At 39.9% G+C, this 27,626-nt stretch overlaps 1 protein-coding gene across 2 annotated transcripts; it reads right to left on the reverse strand.

Moving 5' to 3' along the window:
- HMGN3 (high mobility group nucleosomal binding domain 3) lies at positions 1-26,744 on the reverse strand. Of its 2 annotated transcripts, XM_068937617.1 has the most exons (7): positions 26,484-26,729; positions 10,836-10,886; positions 5,126-5,155; positions 4,260-4,307; positions 1,831-1,944; positions 1,526-1,711; positions 1-1,318 (listed from the first exon to the last, which is right to left on the reverse strand). In XM_068937617.1, the coding sequence occupies exons 1-6, from the start codon at positions 26,496-26,498 to the stop codon at positions 1,580-1,582; spliced, it is 390 nt and encodes a 129-aa protein (XP_068793718.1). In that variant the 5' UTR covers positions 26,499-26,729; the 3' UTR covers positions 1-1,318; positions 1,526-1,579. The 2 variants fall into 2 exon arrangements, with proteins under 2 accessions (XP_068793718.1, XP_068793719.1); XM_068937618.1 differs by lacking the exon at positions 1,526-1,711 and having other exon boundaries at positions 26,484-26,744.
- Between the last annotated feature and the right edge of the window lie 882 nt (positions 26,745-27,626).

Here is a 27,626-nt window from a genome sequence, read left to right on the forward strand (position 1 = left end):
TCAGGCAGCAGTCATTTATTTATTGACTTAAACAAGCAAAAGTATCCTCAGACATAATGGCCACCACTTGAGCAATACAAATCAATGCTACTGAAGAACAGGGAACATCTTTTCTCTCATCCCTCCCACCCCAGAAGTAACAATAGAAATACCCAGGGTCCCTAGAGAAAAGAGTAAGGAGGAGAAAAATTATCAAAGGCGCTTAGAATGAGCTGGAGATTTGAAACATAGATACTAAAAATCCTTAGCTGATTCACCATATTGCCACAATCACCTCAAAAATAACTTTCATTGTTCCATCTCTACCGAGTACCAAATATATAGTGCTGTTTAACAGCAATTTCAATATATTAACAACTGTCCTCAGCTGAAGCAGAACAGCAATTACTAGTTTATAATAAATTGGAGGCTTCAGATAGAAACAACCATTTCCACAGAGTAGGATCCAAGTCTGCTCTAGTTAATGAAAAGGGAGTGGGGGAGAAACAAAGCTGCTCGTAATAATTACTGTACATCTGTAGCAATCAAGCCATTCATTCTGTGTTGATATCTCACTGTAGACACAATATTCTGATAACACTATGGCAACTCTACTCGCCCTGTGACAGATTATCTGAAGAAATTATTCATAAGTGCCTTAACTTGTGGGCCACTGAAAATCCCAACCTGCTACTCCTATGTGGTATTTTTTAAATCAGAGGTCAGCAACAAAGCAAACAGACTGCATGCAAAACACAACATTTGCTAAATCACTTAGTTTTCCTTGTAATAGTTGAAAATATGAGTAAGGCATTCCTCAGATTTAGAGAAAACATTAGGAGGCTGTAGTTTTGCAGGCAAGGAGACCTTTTATTTTAATCCATTAAAAGAACCCAAAATAGTCAGCAGGTGGCCACATCTATCCATGTTTCATTAAAATCACATAAACCCTAAGTACAAAAGCACCACTGATTATTGCTCTAGAAAAACTGCATGAAAAATTCAAATACGCACAGTAAAAACATCACCATATGCACAAGACTTAATTTCTTAAAGCAAGTGTATGGAATGCTGATCCAATTTTACACATACCTTGCAATATTAATTTGATATTTATATTACTTGGCAACAATGGGAATTTCTAAAAGCACTGTTATGAGAAGGGAAATGTTCATATACAGTTTAATATGTCAACTATCATAGTCCTAAAAAAATTAGCATTTACAAAATACTTGATAAAAATATCTTTTAAAAGTTGTCCGAGAGGTACATAAAATCAACCCAAAATTTTCATGATCATTCATTCATTCTTGTCACCTACAGTTTCAGTTTTCTGAGCCTGTGAAGAGGAAAGAAAAAATTTAATTACTATAGTAAATTGCTATTAGGCATACAAATACCCATACTACCCTTACTCCTTTGATTCTTTATTTGTAACAGCTCAGTTTCAAACCTATGTCAATATTACATTTACACAAAACAGGTACATACACACAATTTTCATAAGTTATTGGTCCCAGCTTTTCAAAAGCAATACAAGCCTTACCTGTCAGCTTCCATTGTTCATACTGAAAAGCACCACACTACTATCTGTTTCTATTCACTGCACACATGCAGAATGCTCTACCGTACCCTTAACTTTCACTGTTTCAATCTGCCCTTTTACTGACAGTGTGCTGGGTGGGGCACCTCTGGATGTTGAAACACTAACAGTTGAGCGAGAGATGCGAATCTGCAATAACATTATGGGCAATAAAAAGAAACATTATGAACATGCTATCAATGTCTGAAAGGCTGAATAATTAAAAAAAAACACTGATTCAATCAGCAGGAGGTATGTGTGGAAAGTACCTCTTCAGCTTTATTTTCACCATTTTCAGATGGTGTAGTACCTTCCTTTGCAGCTTCTTGCTTTTCATCCTTCTTCCCTTTAGCACCTTTGTTGGCCTTTGTTCCAGGTTCCTTCTGACAGGAGATTAAAAACATGGGCATAGCCTGTATGAGTAGCCAGCATCCTTCATCTTTATAAATTAAAATGCAAATCTTAGCAAGCGACGTGTGCTGGACTAGCACAGAAATTCACCTAAGACTACCTGGAAAATTTCAATCTGCAAAAGTTTTACAGACTGTCAAAATTTCCAGAAAATGCTGATGCGTGCTTCTTCATTGTTTCTGCCAATTTACAAGGATACAAAAATAACCCTCAAACTATTTTGATAAACTGATTAAAAACAGAGGTATATAACAAGGTATCTATATGAACAAAAACAATTACAGTAAAAAAGCTTATTCAGCCCAGTACAAAGAACACACTACTTGTGTGGCAGCACTACACTTTTGATTAAAAAGAAATACTGAATTAGATTTTTAAAATTAAGCATTTTTGTTAGCTGTCCTTTTCTTCGCTTGATAACATCTGTGATGTTCATTTCACGTCAATGAAAAACAACCAACATATCAGGGAGGCAAGCACTAATACAATTCCATCTGCAGCAACAGAAAGCAGAGAATTTATGAAAAGGAACTATTATGCCATCTACAATTTCATTTGGAGAGTTGCCCTTAAACAAACAATACAACTCACATGCTGAAGTCTAGTATTTTTACATCGCTGCAACAAATGGATGTATTTAGGTTTGTGATCTAAAAGTATTCACTGATTAGTAGAACAACAGGTTACGGATTTTAAGTCTTACACGTTAAAAATGTAAACTGCACTTGTCTGAAAATTTTACGTTGGTATTTAACGTAGTGGAGATGTTCCAGGCAATCATTTGCTCAAAGTTCGCCAGGCAAAATGGCAACAATAGCTGTGACCGGGAATACGAAGGTCTATCTCCCTTTGAATCCTCTGACAACTAGCTTTCCCTGAGCAGGAGGCGGCGGTGAGGGGCAGGGGTGTCAACCCTAGCTACAAGGCAGTCTGAATTACTCCTCGCACTCTTGGTGTGTAATGTGAAAGCTGAACTCCAGCGTGTAACTGAGATGCTTATTGTTGGTTTGAGTATAGTCCTAACTCTTCACATAGGAAAGAGCAAGTTCAGGATTTGACTTAGTAAAACTAATTTGCAAGCTCTGAACGCTAAAAATAAACAACCAAAGATAGCGCAGGTTTGGGATCGTTAGCAGGTTCACAGTACATGCACACTTTCTGATTTTTGTTAGGAGATCAAGATTAATATACTCCTTAAAAGGCAATCCAGGTAGAATTGGGGGGGGGAGGATTATTGTATTAAAGAGTTACTTAGAATTATGTCATAGAAGATTCCACATGCCTGAAATAAGCCTCAAATGTCTCTCATGCAACTTAGACTCCGTAACACCCAACTCATTTTACTTGTACTGAAAGTTATAGGATCTACCACATTCCATTCCTTATTATTACTCTTTTTAAGAGAGGAGTAGGTTTGTTACACTGTTTCCACAAATTAAATTAGCCATAAAAAGATAACTCATGAAATCTTGCTGAATTTTATCAACTGCATTGTTGAATAGAGTGTTCCACGTCACAGAGTTTACACGTTCATACGTGAACCTCGAAGCCTGATACTTGCCCAACTGAGATACCAGAACAAGGACTTGAAAAATGCGTGAAGAGGGCTAGACTCAGTTTCCTCCAGTATGTTTTTTTCTGATAAAGCATTTGTTCTTACTGAGCATTCCCCTTGGGCTGAAGTAAATCTACATTTTCTGAAGTATGTGATTTATATGCAGAAATCCTGAAAAGGTATTTCAGACACTAATAAGATTTTAATTTGACTGTAACTGGCCTAGTAAACCAAAACCATCAAATATCTAATTTCACCTTTAATTATAATTGTGCATTCTCAGCAATGGCCAGACTTCAAAAACAGGTAAGATCCTCTCACTGTTAAATGAAGTACCGTCCCTCTAGTCAAGCAAGCAGGATGGCATGGAATAATCTCAAATCCTATTTGCTAAGTCCCAGGTTGAGCTAACTCAAGCAAACCTGTAAATTTCAAGAAAGGTGTGGGAAAGGGGAAGATTCTTCCTAAACTAGGTATTCACTACAAACTAAGATAGTCTGCATATCCAACAGGCAAGGCATTTTGTTTGGCCAGTAATGAGGCCACGAAGGGGTAGAGCAGAAGACTGGTCCAATTTGTCTTTTTTTTTTTTTTGTCCTTTTTCATGGTTAGGGGTGAAGCGGGGAGAGAGCTGATGCATCAGAAATACTCTACGTGAACTGAATTGTTTGCAATGCAAAGAGAAATTATAGTCTGGTTATAGGGATGGCAGGTCAAAAGAAGAATATTTACCTTAGTGGTTTTCCTTGGTTTAGGTTCAGGTTTTGGTGGAGCAGGTTTCTATAAAACATTTTTCGTTACATGATATATTAAATATATTACCAGTAGCCAGCCACCAGCCTCAACACAACAGCTTCCACCCACCCCACATCACTTTCCCTTACTTCCTACTAATTAGTATGCACACACAAAAAAAAAAAAAAAAAAAGACCAAAACCCTCAATGCACAAGCACACCTCCTCACTGTACATGCACCCATTTTTACTAGCCCATTTATCTAGGAGTCAAAGTAATTTGGGGGTCATTTTAAGAGTCAAACATGAGATGAGAAGGAACTATAAAAAAAAAAAAAAGCCTGTCAGATAGAGACCTTTGCTATATGAAAGTGCTCACATTTTTTCCATATTGCTACATCTTTGAAAGGCTCTTCCACTTTCTGAAGGGTTATTTGCTTTATACGTCTACACACATACACTTTGAGCAAATATACTATAAAAGATTTAGCATCTGTTTGTTCTCATGTCCAAATCTAATAAAGAAGAGAAACTAAAACCAAATACTAGTAGCTGCATCAATCAAGCCCTTGAAGGATAGCTCTTACTCTTTCACAGAGACATAAGCCACATCTCCACAACCTGCAAAGGTACTAAGTCAATACTATGTGTAACCAGACAGAGTGCTGCACTGAAACACAGAAACGCATCTTTTCATTAAAATAACCTCCAGAAACCAATAGATTAAAAAACTCTAAAGATGACTGTAAATGCCCTTCGGCAAGGAAAAAAAAAAAAGAATCAAGCAAAATGTAACAAACCTGTTTGGTCTGAGAAAGCAGGTGCCTAGAAAAGTACACACAAAGAGGTGTTACACATACTTACAGCTGACAATCTTGCTGATCGTCTTGTGGGCTACAGAAAAAGAAAAAAAGACGACATATTTACAGGCTTATAGCAAATCCTACCTAAGCCCAGATAATATCAATCATTTCATGGTGACAAAGTAAATAAAATATACCCTACCCTAAAATATCTATCTATTGCCAAACACAACTCAGGGCCTCCTCATTTTGGACCATCACAATTTTAAAGGGACAAAGTGATGTGGAAATCAGTAATGAAAACGGTTCACAAATTGTAATGCCTAAATCCACTCTCAAATCTATCAGTGCTCGTAGTTGTAAAATACTATTTTAGTACCTCTTTTACAAGTACTTCTGAGTCCCTTGCTGCTCTACGAAAGGTTCACCAATACAGCAAGTTTAACTACATGTACATAGGACACAGTGACTCTTAGTCAAAAGCAAACAAAATACTTAAAATGATGTATAGCTAATCTATCAGATGTTATTTTTAATAGCAGGTAAAGATATTTTCTGATAAAAAGAAAATTAAAATAATAAAAAGAAATATCCTTTCATGGAGGAGATCAGAGGGCTAACATGTCAAAGCATGAAACTCAGGATCCACAGTGCCCCTCCCACCCCACAACTGAATCTGACACTCCATTTGTATAAAGACAGCTACAGGACCAGAAGGAAAGTGATTTTTTTATTTAAAGACAATCATAAAAAGAAAAGAAGAAAGTCCAATATTCTGCCTTTCCTCCACCTCTTCTCTTCATTACCTCAACATGCCTTCCTAATTACATTTTGTTTCACTTTGCTCTTTTTCTTAAATCGATTAGTGAAGATGAGCAAGTACAGAAATAGTTGTAAACTCATTAATTTGTTCACAGCATTTTTGTACTTACTAAAGCAGATGAGTCCATGATGCACATACACAGCACAGTTATCAAACAGTTCAAATTTGGTCTACATCATAAAATTGGAATCACATTTCTAATCAAAATAAAGTACAACTTAACTGCAACAAATATCCAACACAACACAGCTTAAAAAGTGAAACAAAACCATGTTTTTAATTATGCATTCAGCATTTAAGGTGGGCTAAAAAAAACAAACATGGCCCCACATATCTCTTGCAATAGAGAAAAGCTGTTGTTAATATCTGAAGAACACAGTTAGTTGTATTTTTTGGAGCCATATAAGTATTTTTAGGGGAAGCAGTAGGGAGTAGTTCATATTTGGGTCCAGCAAAATACAAGTCATGTCAAAGAACACCTAAAGATATTTTCAACTATCAAATATTTATGGATCATTAACAACAACAACAACAAAAAAAGTAAACCTCTCTTTTCTTGGCAATTTAGAATATCGACTGTTTGTTAAGCGGCCTCACACTAATTAAAAAAAAAAAAAATTAAATACAGTATGTAACTTGGTCTGGTAACCAAAGAACTCCTAGCTCAAGGCATCTTCTTTTACAAGTCTGTTCTCTTAAATGAAGGTTTTTATCCCAGAAGCTTTGGGTGCTAACTTGCAAGGTTTTAACACCCCTTTTTACAGGATAATATCTCATCTTTGATGCAAATTGTAATCCCCTCCCCAGCACTCTTCTTACTGCATAGTTGATTTCATGTAAGATTTGCACTGCCTAAGAAATTCGGCATAACTCCCCCAGTGCTTTAAAAATCCCTGAAGGTAAATAATTTTAATTCTCATTCAGGGTTTGTATGTATGTTGTCTTATCCAATTATGAGGATGGAACTACAGCTAAGTGAACAAAGGTCACGTTTCCAAGTACTTTTGAAACAAGCCAAAGCTCCTTCCACCTCCAAACAGTTGTACAAAGCCAGAAACACCTAGCTCACCCAGTAACCTGTTTGACACTGGTCCACTAGCAAATGCTTAGGGAAAGAGTGCATGAAATGCAGCAGACACAGAAAAACACTTAGCACTTCCCTACTGTGCCAGCTTCTGACAATCTACAGTTGCACACTTTCCAGCCTGGGTATTATATCCACATCATGTGTTTACTAGCCTCAGATGGATATTTTTTCAATGAATTTGTCCGTTTGCTTGAAAGCGAACCCATTTACACTTTCAGTTTTCACAATATCCTATGACAATGAGTTTCATAGTGGATTATATGTTGTGTGGAAAAGAAACAAAAAAAATCAAACCAAAACAGAAAACACTCCTAAAGGGAAGCACCTCCTCCCTCTTGTTGTACTTCTTTTGAACTTGTTATCTCTTACTTGCACTGGATTCCTCTTGTTCTTGAGTTACGTAAGTAAAAGCAAGTAATCATTCCCTAACTGCCTTTCTCTATTTCGCTAATGATTTTATCATCTCTCCAATATTAAAAAAAAACCTATAAAATCTGCTTTTTCATTAAAAAGCTGCTATGTTCCATCCTACGTTCATCCCACTATCCTTTGTACCTTTTCAATTCCATAGTGCCCTTATTATGGGAGAGCCATTTAATAGTCCCCATCTGGGTGCCCAATGTATTTATGTTGTGATACAGTGCTGTTTCCCACCCTGTTCTCTGTTCACAGTCAGTAATTTTTCCCCTATTCTATTCACCTTTCAATTATCAGGACATTTTCTAAGAACTATCCACAGTGATTCCACAGTCTCTCTCCTGATTAACAGCTGATTTGACTATCACTGTGTCTTCCCCTGCCCATGTGTATTAATTTGCATTTCTGCACATTCAGTTTCCACTCATATTTTATCACCTAGTTATTCAGTGATGTCGCATCCTTCTCAGTCTCTGTCACTTTTGACTACCCTCCTGATTTTTTTGTAAACTTCAGCATGCTTTTATAGTTTCACCAGTATCTTCTCTTCTAGATCATTTAATGAATACACTCAGCAGCACCAGCTCAAACACAAGTCTCTCCAACACTCTACTGATGATTCTCCTCTATTAGAGAAACTAACTATTTCTTCCAGTCTCTTATCTTTATCTGTTATCAATTCTTAAAGATCTTCTCTTTAATCTATGGTTTGTTAGTTTCTTTAAGAACTTGGTTGGAGAGCCTCATCAAAAAGTGTTTTAGATACCTAAGTACAATGTATCAATTGGTTCGACATCATTCACTTACCTGTTGACTTCTACAAAGAATTCAGATATGCAAAGTCTGATTTCTCTCTGCAAAAATCTGTCAACTCTCCTGTTATATATTTGTCCATATCTACTCATTCTACACTTGAAAAAAAAGAAAAACCTACTTTTGCAAGCTAGACTTACAGTCTTTATTTTCCAGAATCTCTTATCTAAAGTTCTGAGAGCATATTCATTGCCTTCAGTTACTCTGGTACTGAGGCCAATGCAAGCAGTATATTGCATACTGTTTTTAATAGTTTGGCAATTTCATAGTGGGACTGTTGGGTGAATACCATCTAGTTCTCAGATTTATTATCATTCTTTTTATCAGTTTGTTTTAAAACCACTTCTACTCACACTCAATTCAAGAATGTTCTCCAAACTCCATACTCGTAAGAAAAGGCTCAACTGTGAAAACCTCCCTAAGAAGTCTGCAGGGCAGAAGTTTCATCTAGGGATTGTATTTCAGCTTCACATTTCACATACTGGATGTTTTGCTCCTTTCCTCATTATTTTCTGTCTGTACAAAAATACCTTTAAAAATAATAAATTTTCTTTACTTTGGTGTTAAGCCTTTCTGTTTTTTTTTTTTTTTTGGGGGGGGGGGGGTTGAGAGGCCTTTGAAACACAGTATACATTTCTTCAGGCCTCTAGGATGGTGTATTACACAGCCCATCTGCCACCTGAAATCGTCAAATATTTTAGCTGCTCCTTTTAACAGGCTCTCATTTTTAATAAATTCCCATTCCTGACATCACATTTTACCATTGGAGAGTTTATTTAGACTTACATTCCCGCAAGGACTATGAATTCAAATATATTATGGTCATAATTATAGGTTGGTTCTCTGATAACTGCCTTTTCAACTAGCTCCTGCATACTATTGAGGACTACATCAAGAGTTGATTATCCCTTTCTTGGTCCTTTGACTTGTTGCTCCAGGAAGCAAGCATTTCTGGTTTTAACTTTTTAGTCTTTCAATGCCCTCCCAATGCATTTCTCATGCAAATGCAAATTTCCGTGGCTTCTGGTTTTGTTTTGTTTTTGTTTTTTTCCCTCTAAAGACAGGGAATTCTGACTTTAATTTTTTTGTTCAGAAAAAAAATTCTGAACACTGTATGTGCTGTTCAGAACCTGCCAGTCTCCATCAAATGTTTGGTTTAAAATTTTCCAGAATGAAACTCAAAAGCGTCATCCACATGGGTCTGTTTTGGTTCAACTCAAAGCCACCCTTTCTGCCTAAGTTCCACCTATTCCAAAAGTTTCCAGAGTTTCTAGTCGAATCCTTCAGCATTATCTTCACTTACTGAGCGCTACAGGTGTATCTACTGATACTATGTTTTTTCTGTAGCATCCATAGCCATTATTACCTCATCTTGACTGAAAACTACTTTAAGAGCTCTTGTACTTCAAAGCGAAACCCCCAGAGAAGGGATATTTCTGCAAGCTTCTCAGTGTTTCTTCTTATGCTGGCATTCAGGTCTCTCAAATATTCAGGGTAAGGAACCTTTACTTTTCTGTCTCTTGAAGAAACAGTATTTAAACTTGGGCAGAGAAAAAAAATCATTTAGAGCAAAAAGATTACATTTTGCTATGATTTAGTCAGCCTTCTCATATCTTATGAAACTAACTGGTATACTGTCTTCTAGGAAATTCCATAAGAAGCTACTGAGATACTAAAATCCATTCTTCTCAGACCTGCTTTTTTACTTGCCTGTTTTGTCTTTTTTTTTTTTTGGTAAAAATTATTATTTTTTAAAGTATTTTGACATTCCACTGTACATTTTCTTCTGCCTGACTGAGCATCAACCAGCTTCTCAATTCAGAAAATGTAAAATTTCATTAGACTTTGTCTCCCTGTTCAAATATGCCCAAAGCTTTATGAGAAGAGCAATTAATTGTTAATCCGTTTGAATATTCACTCAATCTTTTCAAGGAATTAACTTTGTCAGCTACAAAAGGTGACAGTCTAAAAAAATGAATCCTCAATATTTCTTTACCTTTTTTCTTAAACTCAGATTAAGGGCTGTGATAAAGTCTAGCAAACCTTACTGCACTGGTCAAGGTACCACCAGCTGTTCGCCTTGCGTTTTCTGCCAAAAGTAAACTGTGGCCTTAATGCAAATACGGACAAAGGAAACACACCCATATGCCAGCTGCTCCAGTTCAGAATCTAGTATCTTAATCTAGTAGCTTAATTCAAAACACCCTTCCATCAGTCACATAAGCTAAGAATAGTTTTGAAGTAGGGTGGCTGAGGTGTGTGCATTTACTCTCTTCTGCCAGCTCTGCTAGAGAAAAAGGTAAGCAAAGCACAGTTCCAGGCAGTAACATGCTAAACTGTTGCTGTAAGATCCACCAGAGTACCTCTCTGAAAGCCCTAAATGGCTTCCGGAATTTGGTTTGTGTACCAGTGAGTCCTATAAACCCTCAATGCACAAAAATCAAACTATGCCAAATAAGCTACAAACGTGGCTTACTTCTGGTTTTAAACAAACTATCATTATTTTCACTGAAAACACCTCACTAGAAGTGGCTGACCAGTGAATACTCTTTTGATCTGCAAGACTTCAGATATCCAATTAAATAATTACATGCCAAAATGAATAAAAAAGGGGGGGGGGAATATACTTGCCTCTTGTTTAGTTACTTTTGCTGCATCCTTGCCTTCAGCACCCTCTGGAGACTAAAAGAAAAAAAAATAAGTCAGTGCTTTTATTATAGATTTGAAAGCATCTGGCCAACAGCAAAACACAGACGACACTGAAGATTCTTCTTTCTGTATGTTGGAGCAACTTAAAGTAGTCTGGCAAATTCACATTAGTATCTACAAGCAACATCATACCAAAGCCATTCTAGATTTTCCAAGCAAGAAAACAAAAGACCGATTACCACCAGATATGTTCATAACCCACAGCATCCCTCAGTGATCCTTCTAGCCAATTAACTGAAAGCATCTGCAGGCTCCAATGGGAGTTTCATCTAATCAGCACTTGGTAGCATAACAGTAAGAACTGGAAACTTGAGGTTTGCTCTTCTAGGGCTTTAGAAATCCCCAAGAAACTTAACACTTTTCTTCCCAAACATGAACTTTGCTAGTATTTAGATATGATGAGATGAGCCAAAAAGCACAGCACTACTGAAATGAATGATTTCCTTATCTCATTTATTCCTCTGGTGCCTCAGGCTCATTCAGTTGGAAGCTTTCAGAATATCTTTCCCTCATCACATCTCCTCCATCAAAAGAGTACAAATCAGTAAAACATCAAGACTGACAGTACAGTAAAGGAAACATCTTCTTTCACAAGAGCAAAGTATCAACCTGACCATTCTAATTCTTATCTTCCAGAGGTACAAAGAAAGGCTAGTTAAACCCAAGCACAGCTAAAAAAAAAAAAAAAAAAAGAAAAAAAAAACCAAGCTTATGTTCAGAGTCCTTTGTTTACAAATCAAGATCTGTTACTTTACATTTCGAAAAAAACAGGATGTCCACCTAGGGGCACACAATCACGGAAAAGAACAGTGACCCGCAGCTACTAGAGGAGAACTACCAAAAAGGCATGTGTTTTAAAGAGTCATTTAACAGACAGGAGAGAAGGTAATTTGGTTGTTGTTTTATTCTTCAAAGGCGCAGTAGAAGAGTTATCTTTTCCTTGCTCGTTCCATTTCAATCCTACCCCAAACTTTCCCCCAGGCTTTGACTGGAATTTCTGAGTTATAGCGTGGAGCAGAGAAAAATATCGGCTAGTTGGCAGTGGAGTTGCCCACTGCCTTCTCCTGTCATTGGGCTCCAACAGAAAAACAAATACTCTTCAACCCCCCCATCAGAAAATCAAACATGGCTTTATGACTATGTGTTCTCCTGACAGAAAAGAAGCAGGCCACAAAAGTAGCTGGTTTAAAAAAAGCCCAGGACTGATCATTTAAGTAGCTAGAAAACAGCAGGCAGCTAGAAAACAGCAGGAAGTTGAGCAGCACTGAGCAGAGTACAGCAACTCAGAATAGCAACATAGGCATCCAAAATGGAGCTTGACTGTTCCCTAAGGTACTTCAGTCTCACCAGCCTCCTGTGGGATTGTTTCAGGTTTGTATTCCTAAAAGCCTTTCAGTTTGGTTACTGAAGAGTTGCCATAGCTTGACAGCGTGATGCTGGGAGCATGAAAAGCCACAAGCAAAACAAAAACAAGTAGTTCCATGATCACTGGCAGTAACAAAGCCTTGTTTCCTACAGCTTCCCTCTTCAACGCACAACGTGGTACAAGCTCCAAGTATAGCTTTCCCCTAGTTCGGGAATTCATAGTATCTGTCTTTCCCATAAGAATTTTCTCAAGTCTAGTAAACTTGCACTACACTCTTAAACGGAACTCTAATAGCATCCTTCCTCTAGCGGGCACCTATTTACATGGAAGTTATCTTGCAGCGTTTGTAAGCCCTTCCTGAAAACAGCCAAGAGGATGAGTGTTTATACAGGTAGGGACAGAAAGACAGCACGATTCATTTTCTTAGGCAGCCAGGGTAAAAAACCTCAGCATAAAATGAATGAAGCTGATTCACATTCCACAGTTGGGGTATTTTACACTTTCAGGAACCGTAGAGCTTTGAAACAGGGCTAAATCATCATGAGATGTTACTATCACATGCCAGTAGGTTTGTAGTAACTGCCCAGCAGCAAACTCTCATCCTGCAATACTGTATAGTTAACACACAGAAATTTACCCCTTCTTTTTTAGCAATAATGAAAAACAAGTCTCTTACGCGTCTGGTACACAGGACAACCTTTTTTTTTTTTTTTTTTTTTTAAGATGTTAATATCATTGCTTGACAACACATTTTAAAAACCACTCATAGAGCAAACTGCAGAAAAAGTTAACAATGTATTAAAATATTCTTAATTCAACCACTGCACACTATTACAACATATTACATAACATATTTCAATTAAGTTTGCTAATTAGCCCAGAATTCCCTCTCAAGCTGGAAAATCCAACAAGAATTCCAAGAGCTAAAGAATTTTCTCCATGGAGAGACATACATGTTAACAACCTCAGAGGTGTGTAAAAGCAGCAAGGGATTCATGTAAGCTCTCACTCCCATCTCGGACCAAGTCCCTCCTTTCTGCAGTCACTACAAGTGCAGGCAGTTTGAGGCTGCGTTCATTCTCCCAGGCCCTTGGCTCTCTAGCGTGCTGGCAGAGCTGCGTGGGAGGTCATGTCGTGAACGAGATAATTGATCTAGCTGAAAAATAGCTTGCTGCTTAAGCAAACTTATAAATATTATAATAAAAATTATAAATATATTCTCCTGCCACCCCAGCAAAATCATTTTACTGTACAGCTGCAAAAACAATTGAGCCAGCACAACCCCCAGGAACAAAGTGGCATGGGGCTGTTGCAAGCCGCCTGGGACTGCTTACACTGCTAGGGACACCAAAAAACATGCATGTCAGAAATATGGCTACAGTTTATCTGTTGAAAGAGGAAGAGAAGCTTCCCCTCCCCTCCAACCAGTCCTGCTTAGACATTCCGGTGAATCCTGGCTGGTCTGAAACTTTGTGCTAGTTTTTGCAGTGCTTTCCCTTTTCCCCAGGATATCAGACAAATTTCCACATGCGTGTCACAGGCAACGGTTTTCTGCACTAGTATATGGAAGTCACAGGACTTATGTGGAAGCCACCAAAACCTTCAAGCCCTTGTTCTCAACTCTTCCATAGGAACCCTTTCCTCCATCTTTCGTCCTAGTGACGAAAGATTGAAGCAACTCTGGTTTCAAAGCAATTGAGCTTACTAAGTAACACATCCCCTTGGCGGGTTTTTCCACATGATGCAATACTATGGCTCACTGTACTTCACATGACACTCTGGTCACATTAAAGTGCACTCTGGATACTGTGCCTTATGGTATAAACTAGCCAGGGACAGGACTGTCCACACTGCAAGTTTTGTGCAGAGGAAATCAAAGCCCACTGAAACACTGAGAAGGACAGTACTCTCACCCCAGTGACTCTTTAACTTTATTCCTTCATATACCCGTATTCCCTCATACACTTGTATTACAACTATAAAGTAGCCTCTCTAGGCCTGCTGTATCTGACATCGTATGGATGCCAGCAAGAAACAAGACACACAAACACAGAAGAACACAGGTAACCAATTTTTTGTTCCCAATCAGACAGGCACACAGAGCTCATATCAAAGGAGCTGACTGGTTAACTATAAATGTGCTTTCAATAGTCAAACTCATGGTAGGTTTTTAAGTTCAGACAACTATGCACCATGTCATATCTCAAACAGCACTACATACTGGCAATAAGATTGTAAAGTAAGCAGCAGCTAAGCTCTGTAAGATCTGTCAGACCTGCGTAACTTTTATACCACAAGATTAACCTGGATGTATGCAAGATTCCCTGTCACTATCAGCAATCAGAAATTTTTAAGGGATACAACTTCTTTTTTTTTTTTTTTTTTAAAAAGGGACACAACTTTAAAAAATGGTTTTGAGAGGATTCAAAAGCCAAAGGAATATTAAAAATTGATCTTTTTCATATGCACAGGTTTACGTATTTTACCAGTTATGAAGTATAAATAAGAACTGGTGTTTCTATACACCAGGACAATACTGTGGGGCCTGCAGCACCAACACCATAGAAGAACTGTTAAGCTGAAATCAAAAAACTGGATAACTGTTTTAAGGAAACATTTAATAGAACATACATGCAAGTTTCCTTTATTTGTCTCAAGGCTGGACTACCTGGCAGAGATGCAACACACAAGGAAAAAAGCTTCAATTTTTCTAATTAAAAAAGCAGGATGTAATATGAGTGCACACAACTCTAGCTTAACCTACAGTTACTGATCCCCATTTGAGAAATCCAACAGTGCATATTTGAACACACAGGGACCAGCTTCTGGATAAATATTTTGTTTGTACTTAAATGAACAGAAGCAGCGCATTAAAAGCGTGAAGAATGAGAATACAAGGAGGTGAGAAGTAAGAGTCAGTATAGAAGGTTGCAGGTAAAATGAAACAGGTCATTCATTCTTTGAAAGACCTTATTACTAGATGATACTCAGCACCTCAGCTCTGAGAGGCCAGAAATTAGTCTTCTCATACCCACATGAGAAGCACAAAAAAAGTAGATTCCAAACTCCTCATAACTACCACATTAAGAGGAGGCAGAAAGCCTTAACCTTACTAGCACATGAGTATTCTTCTGTAGCATTTCCTCCCTTCTTTGCAAAGTGTTTTGTTCAGCCCCATTTCAATACACTGCCTGCAATGGGACTTGCCTGTAGATACTTTCCTGGCTCAGGAAATTCTAGCTGCAATTTCCATGATGTAATGAAGGTCAGTCCTCCAGCATCTTTCCTCTCCAACCAAAATATGATAAAAGTTTGCAACCAAACCACAGTGGTCAGAAAAGAAAAAGACATCTGAAGTTCTAAGTCTTTTTCAGAATTTACCAAACTGTTTTGCTAAATTTTTCCCCTACCATCACTTCCCTTTATCTACTGCATTTCAGACAGCTTCTACGTGCTAAATCTTAAATCAAGTTTGTGGTGAACAGAAGTCAGTTAAAAGCCAATAGAGTTGCATTACACTGAATTTAATTCGATGCATTGCTTCCCCACACATGCTAGCTCTTCTAATTCTGTCCGTCTTCACAACGGCTCCGAATTTTGTGCCAGGTCACAGATGTAATTAAAATGCTGCTTACTTCTTGTTTTAGATTGATGAGGAAACTGTATGTTAGTTAATTTAACATCAACCAACTCCTGTGACACCCTTCTAGCCACTAGATCCTCCAACATCTTATCATTAACCTTTTTTTATAGCTAATTTTTTGATCTGTTTTCAGATGATACAGCAGTGCTCACTGCCAAACCAATCTGAATAAAGTTCACAAATGATTTAATTCTCTCTATGAAACGCTTTATGGAGCCGAGTAGTCTTCCTAGCATATTCCTTCATTTCTTCTTTTCTACAAAGAGCCTGATCCTGAAAAAATGATGCATGCCACTAATGTCAGAAACAAGTAATTCCACTAGAACCATTTACGAAGTACAAAGCAAATCTGGTTAATTTTTTTCTTAATACCCAAACTATTTCCCATCGTTTTGTCTTCCCTGCATCCGAGTTCTACAGTATAGTCTTCCAGCAATTTTTATTTAGAGGGTTCCACTATGTACGACTTTAGGGACATATGCTTTTATACGGAGAGAGATATGATATACACATCCTTATATAATTTATGCCTTATTAATATACACATACATATCTATGAAACTGATGTTATATGTATTTATTTTTATATAATTTATGCTCTGTTTGTATGTGTGTATACACACAGACACACACACACACATATATACTACCTCAAAACTTTTTATGTAAAGAGAGAGGTTGGAAGCTGCACTTTCCTAAGGCTTTTTAAGATGCATTTAAAAGCTTTGAAACTTGCATTACGTACTAACTCCCTCCTGCTCCAGATAGATATAATTGGGTATTCAGGAAAAGATACTTGGTTACCTGTATTAAATCAAACAGATACTCCCCATTACACAAAAAAAAAAAAAATATATATATATATATATATGTATGTATTTTTAAGTCTATATAACATTTTAATCTTTTCTGTTAAGTAGAATTGCAATCAAATATTATACAAGAGGTCTTTTTTTTTTAAATTTAAGTCCTTTCATCCTTTATCTATTAAGAGCAGAAGTTATTTAATTTTCTAATCCTTTAGTGGGAGAACATCAAGATCATGAAGTTCTGAAAAGACAAACTGTACTTAAAAATTTAAAGATCACCATTACTACCCCCTGGTATTAATATGCAACTGGGGCGGGGGGGAAGAAATCAGGAAAAATAAGGTTCCTGATCCAAGTCTCCATTCCTGCTTAGACTTTCAAGCCAAACAGAGTGAGTGGTTAACATGCATTGCATTTTCAAAGAATATGTAAGGAAACAAGAATATAAACAGCCTGGTTATCGGTAAAAATCGGTAGGTTCAGAACACAAATCAACTCAGTTATTTTATTAAATTCAGTAATTCTTAACATGTAACTCCTGTGACCTTTGTGTCCTTCCAGGCAAGAAAGGAGAGACAGAAATGAAGTTAGGTCTGATATATTTCTACGTGTCTAAAATCAGTCAGAATAAACGTTTCTCCAAAAGAGGAAACTAAATTCCTTCGTTGTGGACTAAGGTTTTGCTATTCCCACTGAAAACAGCTCAGTGGTTCAGCAATATAATTTAAACCACATTTATATTTGATGGGATATTTTAAAAGTCTCAAAGTTGTTTTCGCTTTTATTTTCACCCCATTTACCTGGGAGAGCTGTGCAACTTTGGGCCAAGTGACTTAAGAAAATAGAGGAAAGACCTTCCAAGTTTCTCTTGCAGTCCTTTTTTTGGAATATAACAGTATTTGCTACCTATAACTGAGTGAAGAAGTAAGAACAGTTTCTAGAGATCGCTGCTCAGATTTGCACTATCTTTTAAAATCAATATTGTAATTCAGAATTAGACAGACAATTCCCTATTTAGACACGGAAGTAATTAGATGGATTTTGAAAAACATAGACCAGTCATGGGAGTAGCGAGCACACAGTACAACTGAAATCATTCAGGTTTCCCTGAGCTCCGAACTTGAGAACTCAGCTAGGCAATCAGTAAAATCTTCTCTCAATATTTGCTTTATCATTTTACTGTCTCCATAAAATAAAAAAGCAGGTTCAAAAGATATGATGAAATTCAAGTACAAGTCATATTATTTCTGTGGCCTAACGCTTTCAAAGGTGGGTGCCAATTCTGCAAGGGAGACTAAACCGATACTCATGCAAGCATATATGCAGAGCCAGAGCTTTAAAAATTTTAAAGACTAGGCTCCTAGATCAGTATCTAAATAGAACTGATCAGATGTGCAAAGCAACATCAGCACAAAGTACTTCCGAAAAGAGCAAGAAAAAAAACCTATTTTATCTGCTTAAAAAGAGAGATTAATTTTAGACGATTGTTTTCAACAACAAAACTGATTTCTGAAAATAGCCACCTCTGACAAAGAAAAGTATCCTGAACGGCTGAGAAGAGATGTATAGCTCCTCCCCCTCCACAACACATAACTGTGACAAAAAACACAATAATTTGCTACAATAGAAAAGAACTGTTTTTGTTGTTACAACTAATTGGTGCTACGGAACATCAAATCTCCGAGATAATGACAACAGCTCCCTAAGTAAGAGGCAGGTACTAAAGGCACATTTGGTACAATGCCCAATGTACACTGACCTCTCATGCCCCAGTAATAATTCTAACAGGGGTTAACAGAAGTATTGCTCTGTGGGGGCAGACAGAATGGAGAACCTTGTGGACAACCTAAAATGCAGTTTCAAATGCACATAAAACAACAATGATTCCATGAGGATGCATGTGGTATCCGGAAGAAAGGATGCTTTCCTGCTACAAAGCACTGATGCCTCTCCTCAACTCTGCTTGAGAGGAACTAGCAGTAATAATTCTGTCAGTCACTCGCTTTCGACGCATGGAAGCGCCCTCTGCCATCACGAACTCAAGTAGCATTAGGACACTGCAGACAGCTAAGTGGGAAGGCAGGAATCCAGACTGAACATACCTGAACAGTCCTAGCAAAGCTGGGATGGGAACATGTGCAATCTTTCATCCAGACAGATCACAAAATTCTATGGAAACATTACGTGTTGTATTTGCAGCTTTCGTTGTTACCACGAACACCACTCTTTACCACAGGAAGACAGGATCTGTTAACACCAAGTCATAGGAGCAACTGATTGAAAAATGAATTTTTTTTCTTTTGGTGTCTCTGGAAGTGACCAATCAAACAAGCCCAATACTTTTTTTTTTCATAACTGTGCAAGGACAGAGTTTGAGTACTTTGTCATTTTGATGAGCGTCACCTAATGAATTGAAGAGTACTCCTCTGTGCACTCAGAGACTTTCAGGGATTATCAAATGGCCACCTTCTCAGCCTTTCTTTGATGAATGCCTGGGGGGCAGAAGTTATCACGGCTGCTGCTTAGAAGCCGTTCTACCTTTCCCCAGCTAATCATGTGGGCCCTTAAGCCGGCCTGACTCTTTGTGCAGATGTATGGGAAACTGGACTGGTCTGACAGAAAACTATCACAAACACATAGGACACCCCACAAATTGCATCAAGAGTAAGGACAGGAGCAAGTTGCTAGAATTGCTTCTTTTAGCCTGTATATGCCAGCTTAAAATATTTATTGGACTATAGTCCTAGTAGTAAAGTTCCACACTGTGAACTTCACTGTCAGTAAAATTGGTACGAGAGGATCCTACTTCTGCATATCCCCAGCTGCTTATTCCCAGCCCTACTTCCGTCTAACATGTTATCATCACCTTTTAGCTGTGCCACTATGTGGCATTTCTGAATAGGATGAGTAAAATGATCCAGGATAAAAAAAATCCAAAAGGGTGTTTAAGCCTGTTGAGTCAGTGAGCTTTAAGAGGATAATGGCTTGAAATCTAGGTCCAGCACCTGAAAACATCTTTTTTAGCTACAGACCCATAAGATAAACCACTATGCTAGCCATCTACAGTTAAAGAGAGAAAGTTGATGGTAGCCATTATGATTCTACATTAGTTTCCAAGAGGTGCTGTTATCTGGTTTACCTGCACTCTACACAAAAGATGCTGCTACAATCATTTTAAGTAAAACTTAACTTCATACAACTTATTTGAAAACAACAAGCATACACCTTAGAACATAGCAAGCCTATACACAGCTACACTTTTGCTATAAAAAAAAGCAGAGAAGAGGAAGCAAAGTTTTTCAAGTAAGATTGAAGAAAAGCTGCCTTAAATCACATAGCGTATACCAGTTACATTCCATTTACGCACGCTGGACTTTTTTGTTTGTGAAACTTAACAAGAGTGATATCCTAGAATACCAAACATTAGCCCCTTTGGCTTGTTAAGCCGCTATCAAGACTTATTTTTGATCTTCACTAAGAGGAGGTACTCTCCTAAAATCCCTGTATGTTAAAAGATTACCTGTACCTTGTTGTTTTTGAACTAGGAGATGATCATTTGTAAACCAGATTGCATTGCTGGCTACATTTCATCAGATATCACACTGTAATGCACAAACAATCATTATGAATGACTTCTGATTGATAATTTGGTGAAAAACTAACAATGAAAGTATACCTTAGGTTGCCCATTCATTAATTCCAACTGTATTTCAGTGTGATCTAAGAAGAAAATATATGTATATATGCATATATAATTTATGTATATAACCAATTATTACTAAGCAGGTCAGATTTTTACAGAATTATGTAAAATGATCAGAAACACTTTAGGTCTATAAAATCTTGGCTGATGAGCTTATAACCTCCATAACTCTAAAAAAAAAAAAAAGTCATAGCTAAAATGATGTAATTAGCTCTTCAAGAGCTATTTTAAAGCATACCTTTAATATAAAATGTGGACAAATATATGCTGCATCTATTTAATAGCCCTGCAACACCACATTGCAATGAGGCATAGCAGTATTACTCATGCGTCTTTTTTCTTCAATGTCACTCAACGCTGTTACACTGCAATATATCCAAGTGTACCGTACTCAAAGAGTTCTGAGTTTTCTTTTTCCACCCAATTTTTAATTGCAAGATGTAGATCCTTTAGGTTTGTCTGGTCATGTTTATCACATGTCAATAGGCACTTGGAGTACGTTTAGTAAGCAATTTTCAGTTGCTTTAAATATGTCAACCTTTGAAATTCTCAATGATTACAGATTTAGTACACATGCAACAATTGCTAAAATTAAAAGTGACAAAATAACACCTTTTCCCCTTATACTAGAAGACCTTACAACTTTTTAAGATGAAACCTCCATTCTCTTTACCCTGGTTGAGTGTGCATGCACCTTTGACTGCACAGCAAACATTTTGCCTTTCTCTGCAAAGGATGCCCAAAGCGGAAGCCCACCTGAAGACTGCTACTGGCACACAGATAGGAGTTTGTCAAAATCAGGGGTACCTCTGTAACACAGATCCAAATAAGGTCATCTTCTGCTGTTGCCTAGCCTTTTTCCATTAGCTACTGAACAGTCTGCCATTGATCTAGAAAGAAAAACGGGAAGAGAAACTACCTTTTTAGAGCTCTGACTTCTGCCCGTGCCCTCATGTTACACAGAGGGCAAGGAGGAAGCAACCAGCTTGAAATGCTGGAGGGAAAGAAGGAGCTTAAAAGTTTGGAGAGAAAACAGGGAGAGAATAGGAAGAGTAAGGGGGCACGAGCATAACAATTTACTACTGCCCCTCCTTTCTCTCTAAGATATAACCATCTGCAGAGCACGAAGCAGAATACAGAATTCTTCCATCTCTACATCTCGGTGCTAACAGAGGATGCCCCATTAGCTACACTCTGGGATAAACTGCCAAGTGCCTCTACTATAGCCCCAAGAGCTTCCAACCCCATGGATGACCCTGAATGGCAGGGTGCAAGGGCAAGAGCAAAAAAGGAAAAAAACAAAAAACAACAAAAAAAAACCCTCCACAGGTAGCTCTATATAATGAAGCTTTCCCTGTCTAATAGTTTCAAAATGAAGATGCGTTTGGGGGAAAAAAACACCACATTGATACTATTATGTTAAATTGACACAGGCCGATTAAAACATGAAAAGCGTTAGGAGTTTGGGCTGCGCAGAACTGACTGTGTCTCATACTGCTGCACTATGACCACAGTCTCGCAGATCTACGTATCATTCTAGGGATGAAACAGTGACAGCTGGATCATTCAGAGCTACAGAAGATAGTACTGTGATCTGCAGGACCTTAGTTAATTGGTGTTTGATTGCATACATGTTGCACTTAGTAAGTGGCTGTTTAAATGCAAGTTCCTCAGTTTCGGAGCGTGTACTGTGAGAAAAGACAACAATTTTGCAGAAGTAACAACAACCGCACCACCCTGAACGTGGGAGGTGCTAATGGGGGCAGGGGGAGTGGAAGGGAATCAAGTCAGATATCTTAAACTGAGAATCCAAGCTGAATGGACCTTTCCAACAACTTGGCCGTTTATCTCTGTGCCCCACTTCACTATCAGTGGAACAAGCACAACATTCCTCTGAACGTTCATGATGCTTTGGAAAGGCTGACTCAAACATGAAGCATTTCACAAAGAGAACTGAGTTTAGGTCCAGGAAAAAAAAAAAAAAACCACTAGGTGGAATTTAACCGCTCTAAGTTAGTGCAAGTTTTGGATGATGAAAAGTTAGAGATATGTCAGGCTACATGTTTAACCGTAAGTATTAGAAAATACACTGATTAGATACTCAGTTGGCAAGACAAATAATGCGGAAGAGTCCCACGAAAAACTATTACATGATCACGTCATTAAATGTATTATGATAGAACAGGGCTGAATTACAGCACCTGCTAACTTCTACTAAAGGATTTATTCAAAGCCAAATATTCAGAAGTTTTGTTTTTATATAGTAAATCTACTTTGCTATTCTCTCTCACTTTACAGAAAGTGAGTTTGTATAATGGAACAGGAACCTGCCACAGATGTTACCTCTACGACATTTTCGCAGCAGCAACTCTACTGCGGAAGCTAACATTCCTGCCTACAAAAAAGCAGGCAAACAGTCCAAAGTGGCTAACTAATCATGATTCTTTTCTGCTCTGAAACACAACAGCAATAGTCAAATATGTTATTAAAAAAAAAAAAGAAGCATCAACCAGTCCTCACATCTGATTCAACTCCAAGTATTTTCAAAACAACAGGTGAGGTGCAGGCCTTGTTGCTCACAGTCAGATCAAAGAATGATTTGCATCATTCTGCAGCGTAACCTCAACTAACTCACAGGCTCCCTGTTCAACACTGGACAAGTCACCACTTGACCTTCTAATATCTTCCAGTGATGGTGCACACACTGTTCAGAGCTGCAAGAACTGTTTATCTTGATGATGATCACATTAAAGCTTATACGGGCATGGGCATGCACGTGCATGTGTGTGACCATATCACGATTGTCCTTGTCATCTGGCAAAGGATGATTCTTTATTGGTGACACAGAGACATTTTTATTGGGGCTGTTTCAAGGTCAAGGAGTTTTCGAATATGACCCAAGAGTTTAATTGCAGCTAGATAGGCAAAAAAAAAAAAAAAAAAAAAACACCACTACTGAAACACCCCAATCCACTTAAGGCGTTCACTATCAATACCACAACAGATATTCTAGTCTATCCCACGCTGGCATGCCACTCTTCTTGTGAAAGGCCATGTTCACACCACAACATGTTATTACAACAGACAAAGCATGCAGAAGTCTGAGAGAAAGAGTCCAGAGTTCAACCTCTTTTTATTTTAGTGCAGTATTTGACACCATCTCAACACACAGCAGATTCTTGCCTCCCCCCCCCCCCCCATTAACCTTGACCAGCGACTAATGAAACACCAGTATGGTAAGACCATCTCATTCATAATGAAGTCAGCTACTGACCTAAATTTGTTCTTCCCTGCATAAACTTAAGACAGAAAGAAAAGCAAACACAAAGGATCAGCTAGTTTAGATAACTAAGACGTACACAGAAACAGGAAAAGATGGATTCTTATATACAGTTTACAGGCCGTATCTGCAAAATTATTATTTACTTATTTACCTACCCCATAATTGTGAAAATGCTTTGGTTTTTGAGGTTTATTTCCTAATAAAATCACTGGTGTTAATGGCCTTTTTAGAAGTCAGAAATTTTGTGTTAATAGAAGAACCCACTACTAGCTAGATGAAATTGTTTCGTTTCCACATGGAAACTGAGTGCTGTAATTATTCAGCTATTACTGTATCACTAACTCACTCTGTGGATGCTACTCTGGAATAAAACTGACTATTATAGAATAGCTACAGCCATTCCATTTTTCTCATAAAGTGAACCCATCAGTTGTATGGTTTTCCTAGAATCAGTACTTTCCAAAACCAATAGCTTTTATATAATCTTAAAGTTTAACTAGGTTTAGCCATACTACACTAAATGAATTAAAATTTACTGAATAAGTCATCTTCATTGCTTTGATCACATACCATCAGATTGCTTTGATCTGATGGCCTTCAAAAGAGAAGGCATTTTCACGTACTTATTGCTCAAAGCTAAAATGAAACGTTTATTAAGAGAAACAACAGACACGAAAAAATCACAAGAGTTACTATAGCTCTACCTTGTTTTAGGAAGGACAGCCTAAGAACACTAAAGGGTAAAGGAAATAGGGTAGGAAGTCTGCAAGGTTTCGAAAGTAACCTTAAAGGTAAACTACAAAGTGTCCTGTAGACACAAGGCTAATTTTCAACTTTTTCCTCATGACAAGCAACCACACTGAAAGAGCAGAAGCATGTGAGGCCTATATGAGGGTGCAACGGCAGAACACCAAGGGGAAAAACTGCTCAACATTCACTAACTTCAAGCCAAGTTACCCCAATAAATGCAGTCAACCCCGAGGCTGTATCCACTTTCACAACCAGAATCAGGTTAGTTTGGATATTACTTTGAATGAGGTAATTCAGTAGCATGCTTTACATTTTGATACCACCCATAAAGAACCAGGAAAGGATGGGAAATGAAAGCCTAGCTGCCTGGAACTCATTATCCACTGGTAACTTCACTAGAACAGAAGACTTCAGCCCCAGTCCAGGCATGATGTATTAGGAGATCATAGGTGACATTTGGGAAGTCTCCAATAAAATAAATTGCTTTGCCTTGGTTGACCTAGTTAATATTAAAAGACTGCATCTATTTTTTTAACGGCGCATATTAGTGTCAAGTTTCTCATTACACTCAATTAGTAACTGCAGAAGGAAGGAAGGAAGTTCCCGACATGGATTTTCCAACAGGGCCTCAGACCCTTGGGGAGCTGGGTGGCCACTTTCCATAGCCACCTCCAAAATCCCTCGCCCCGCACCTCGCAGGGGGCAGCCACCGCCGTCCGTACTCGACGTGCAAATACCGCCAGTGCTCCCTGAGGCCAGAGCACTGCCCAGCCAAGTGTGCGGGCTCAAGCAGCAAAGAAAGAAATAAAAAAAAAATATTTAAAAAAAATAAAGGACCAACAGCACACTAAACCCACGAACGTGGGCACTAAAGGGCTGCCGCCCAGCCTAAGTTTTTCTCTCCGTCTCCCGACCGGTTGGCGGCGGCGGCGGCTCAGCTGCCTCCGGCCGCTTCCCGAGGCGGCGGCGGCCCCGGCCCCGGCCCAAGGTGCCGGAAGAGCAGGCGCGGGCCGCGGCGGCCCCCCGGGCGACAGGGCCTCCTCAGGCCCCCCCCCCCAACGCGGGGAGCGGGGGGGGGGACATGCGCCACGGGGGCCAGCAGTCAAGCGGGGGCCGGCGAAGGGCGGCGAGAGCCGAGCGCGCTCCCTCAGGAGGCGCCTCGCCGCCGCGGGGGCTGTGGCGGCGGCGGGCGGGCTGCCGGCCGGCCCCGCCGTGGCCGTTATGAACTCGGCCGCGGCGCGTAAGCGGATCCCGGCGGGCGGCAGGGGGGCCCGGCCTGTGCAGGCTCCTGTCCTGATTGACACCGGAGTTGGTACATACGGGTCTGTCACAGGAGGCGAGGAGAAGGGTGTAGTTTGTTTTAAACATGGCTTTTCTCTCCCCTCCTCCTTTTACCTTGGAGCCATCACCGGGGCACGCCGCGGGGGGGGGGGGGGGAGGCAGGCGCCCCCTCCCCGCCTCTCCCCACAGCCGCTCGGGCGCCGGCGGCGAGCAGGAGTTTGCGAGCAGGAAACTCCTCCCGCGGGGGGCCAGGGGCGAAGCTGCAGCTGCTGCAATATTTCTCCCCGGTGGCGGGCGGGCGGGCGGGAGGCGGAGTTGTGATAGCGACTTCGTGTCGCCCCCCCCCCTTTACCCCCCCCCGGGACGGGGGCGACAGCTCCCCGCGGGGCGCGAGGAAAGTAAACAGGAGGGAAAGGGAAGGGGGGGAAGCGATAATGGCACGGGGATCGGCGCGGAGGGGTGGCCGGGATTTGCAACAGGCAGCATAAATACCCGAGAGTCGGGAGCAATCCGCAGGCTCCAAAATAAAACACCAACGGCCCCGGTTTGAAAAGCAACACCAGCTCCACATTTCGAAACATATAAATAGATGTATATGCACACATATTAGATAGATAGATTTTTTTTTTTTTTAACAAAAGCTACTCATTCCCAGCGACAACCCCCCCCCCCAAAAAAAAAAAATCAGCAGGAAGGCACGAAAAAGAACCAAACACAAGCCGAGGGGCGCGTTACCTTTCTCTTCGGCATAATGTCCCTGCTCCGGGCTGCAAAAGTAAAACGATGAAGAAGGAGAGGAGAGGGAAGGGGGAAAAAAAAAAAAAAAAAAAAAGCTCCCGCACAAGCGCAGATCCGCCCGAAGGCAGTGGTGGCGGCGGCGGCGGCGACACCGGAGTCGCTCGTGCCCGCAGCTCTGCCCGCGCCCGGTGCCCGCCGCGCCGCCCCGCCGCCCCCGGCACCCCGGCAGCCCCCACCGCCAGCGGCCGCTTCGCCGACGGGGAGGGGAGGGGAGAGCGGGGCAGCCCCGGCTCCTGATTGGCTCCCCAGTTGTGTCGCGCCCCCTGCTCCGGCGGGAGCGGGCTAATCAGGGGCAGCCCGCGCGGGTCAGAGGCCGGGCGCGCGTGGCGGCGGCGGCGGCGGCCGTTGGGGCCCGCGCGGGCGGCGGCGGCGGCCGTTGGGGCCCGCGCGGGCTGGTCACCAGGCGGCCTGCAAGACCGCCCGCCCTGGGGCCTGGAGGCCTTGGCTTGTCGGGTGCTGCGCCCGACCGTACTGAGGTTTTTTTTTAAGCGGTCGGCAAGCAAACTGGAGGTCTGAGCGCATCTGCCAAGTTGTGCGAGATGAGCAGCAGATAGCATCCGCTCCAAAAACTGCGTGCTAAACATATGAATTATTTCAACCTGTTTAAATTTCCCTTCACTTTCTCCTCCCACTAGTTCCAACTTCTCCCTGTCTCTACTGAAACCCGCTGCTGTCATTCCCCATCATAACCATTCTCCTTTTCTATTCCCCTTTTTTGCTTTCTAAATCTATTCATTCTCCACTCCTTCAAATGTAAGGAAGTTTAAATCTCCCCTTTGTATCCTCTGTTGAATTAACAGGAAGACAAAACACTGGTGGGAAAGTCACTCCATGACAGGGTTGACTGTAGCCAGTCAGTTCTTCAATAATAAAAGGAAAAAGAAAAAGAAAAAGCAGAACCAAATCCATGGATTTGCCAAGGGGTTTAATCATCTGCCTTTTAGTCAAGAGCAAGGACGCTCGCAAGGATGTGGGAGTTCTCTTTTCCTGAGGAAAACCTTACTGCCTTTACCTCTTGTTCTATAATTATTTTGACTGCCAAACTATATAGTCTCTGGAAGCAGACGGAGGTTAGCTTCT

This window comes from Struthio camelus, chromosome 3 (genome assembly GCF_040807025.1).
Source record: "Struthio camelus isolate bStrCam1 chromosome 3, bStrCam1.hap1, whole genome shotgun sequence".
Classification (NCBI taxonomy): Eukaryota; Metazoa; Chordata; class Aves; order Struthioniformes; family Struthionidae; genus Struthio; species Struthio camelus.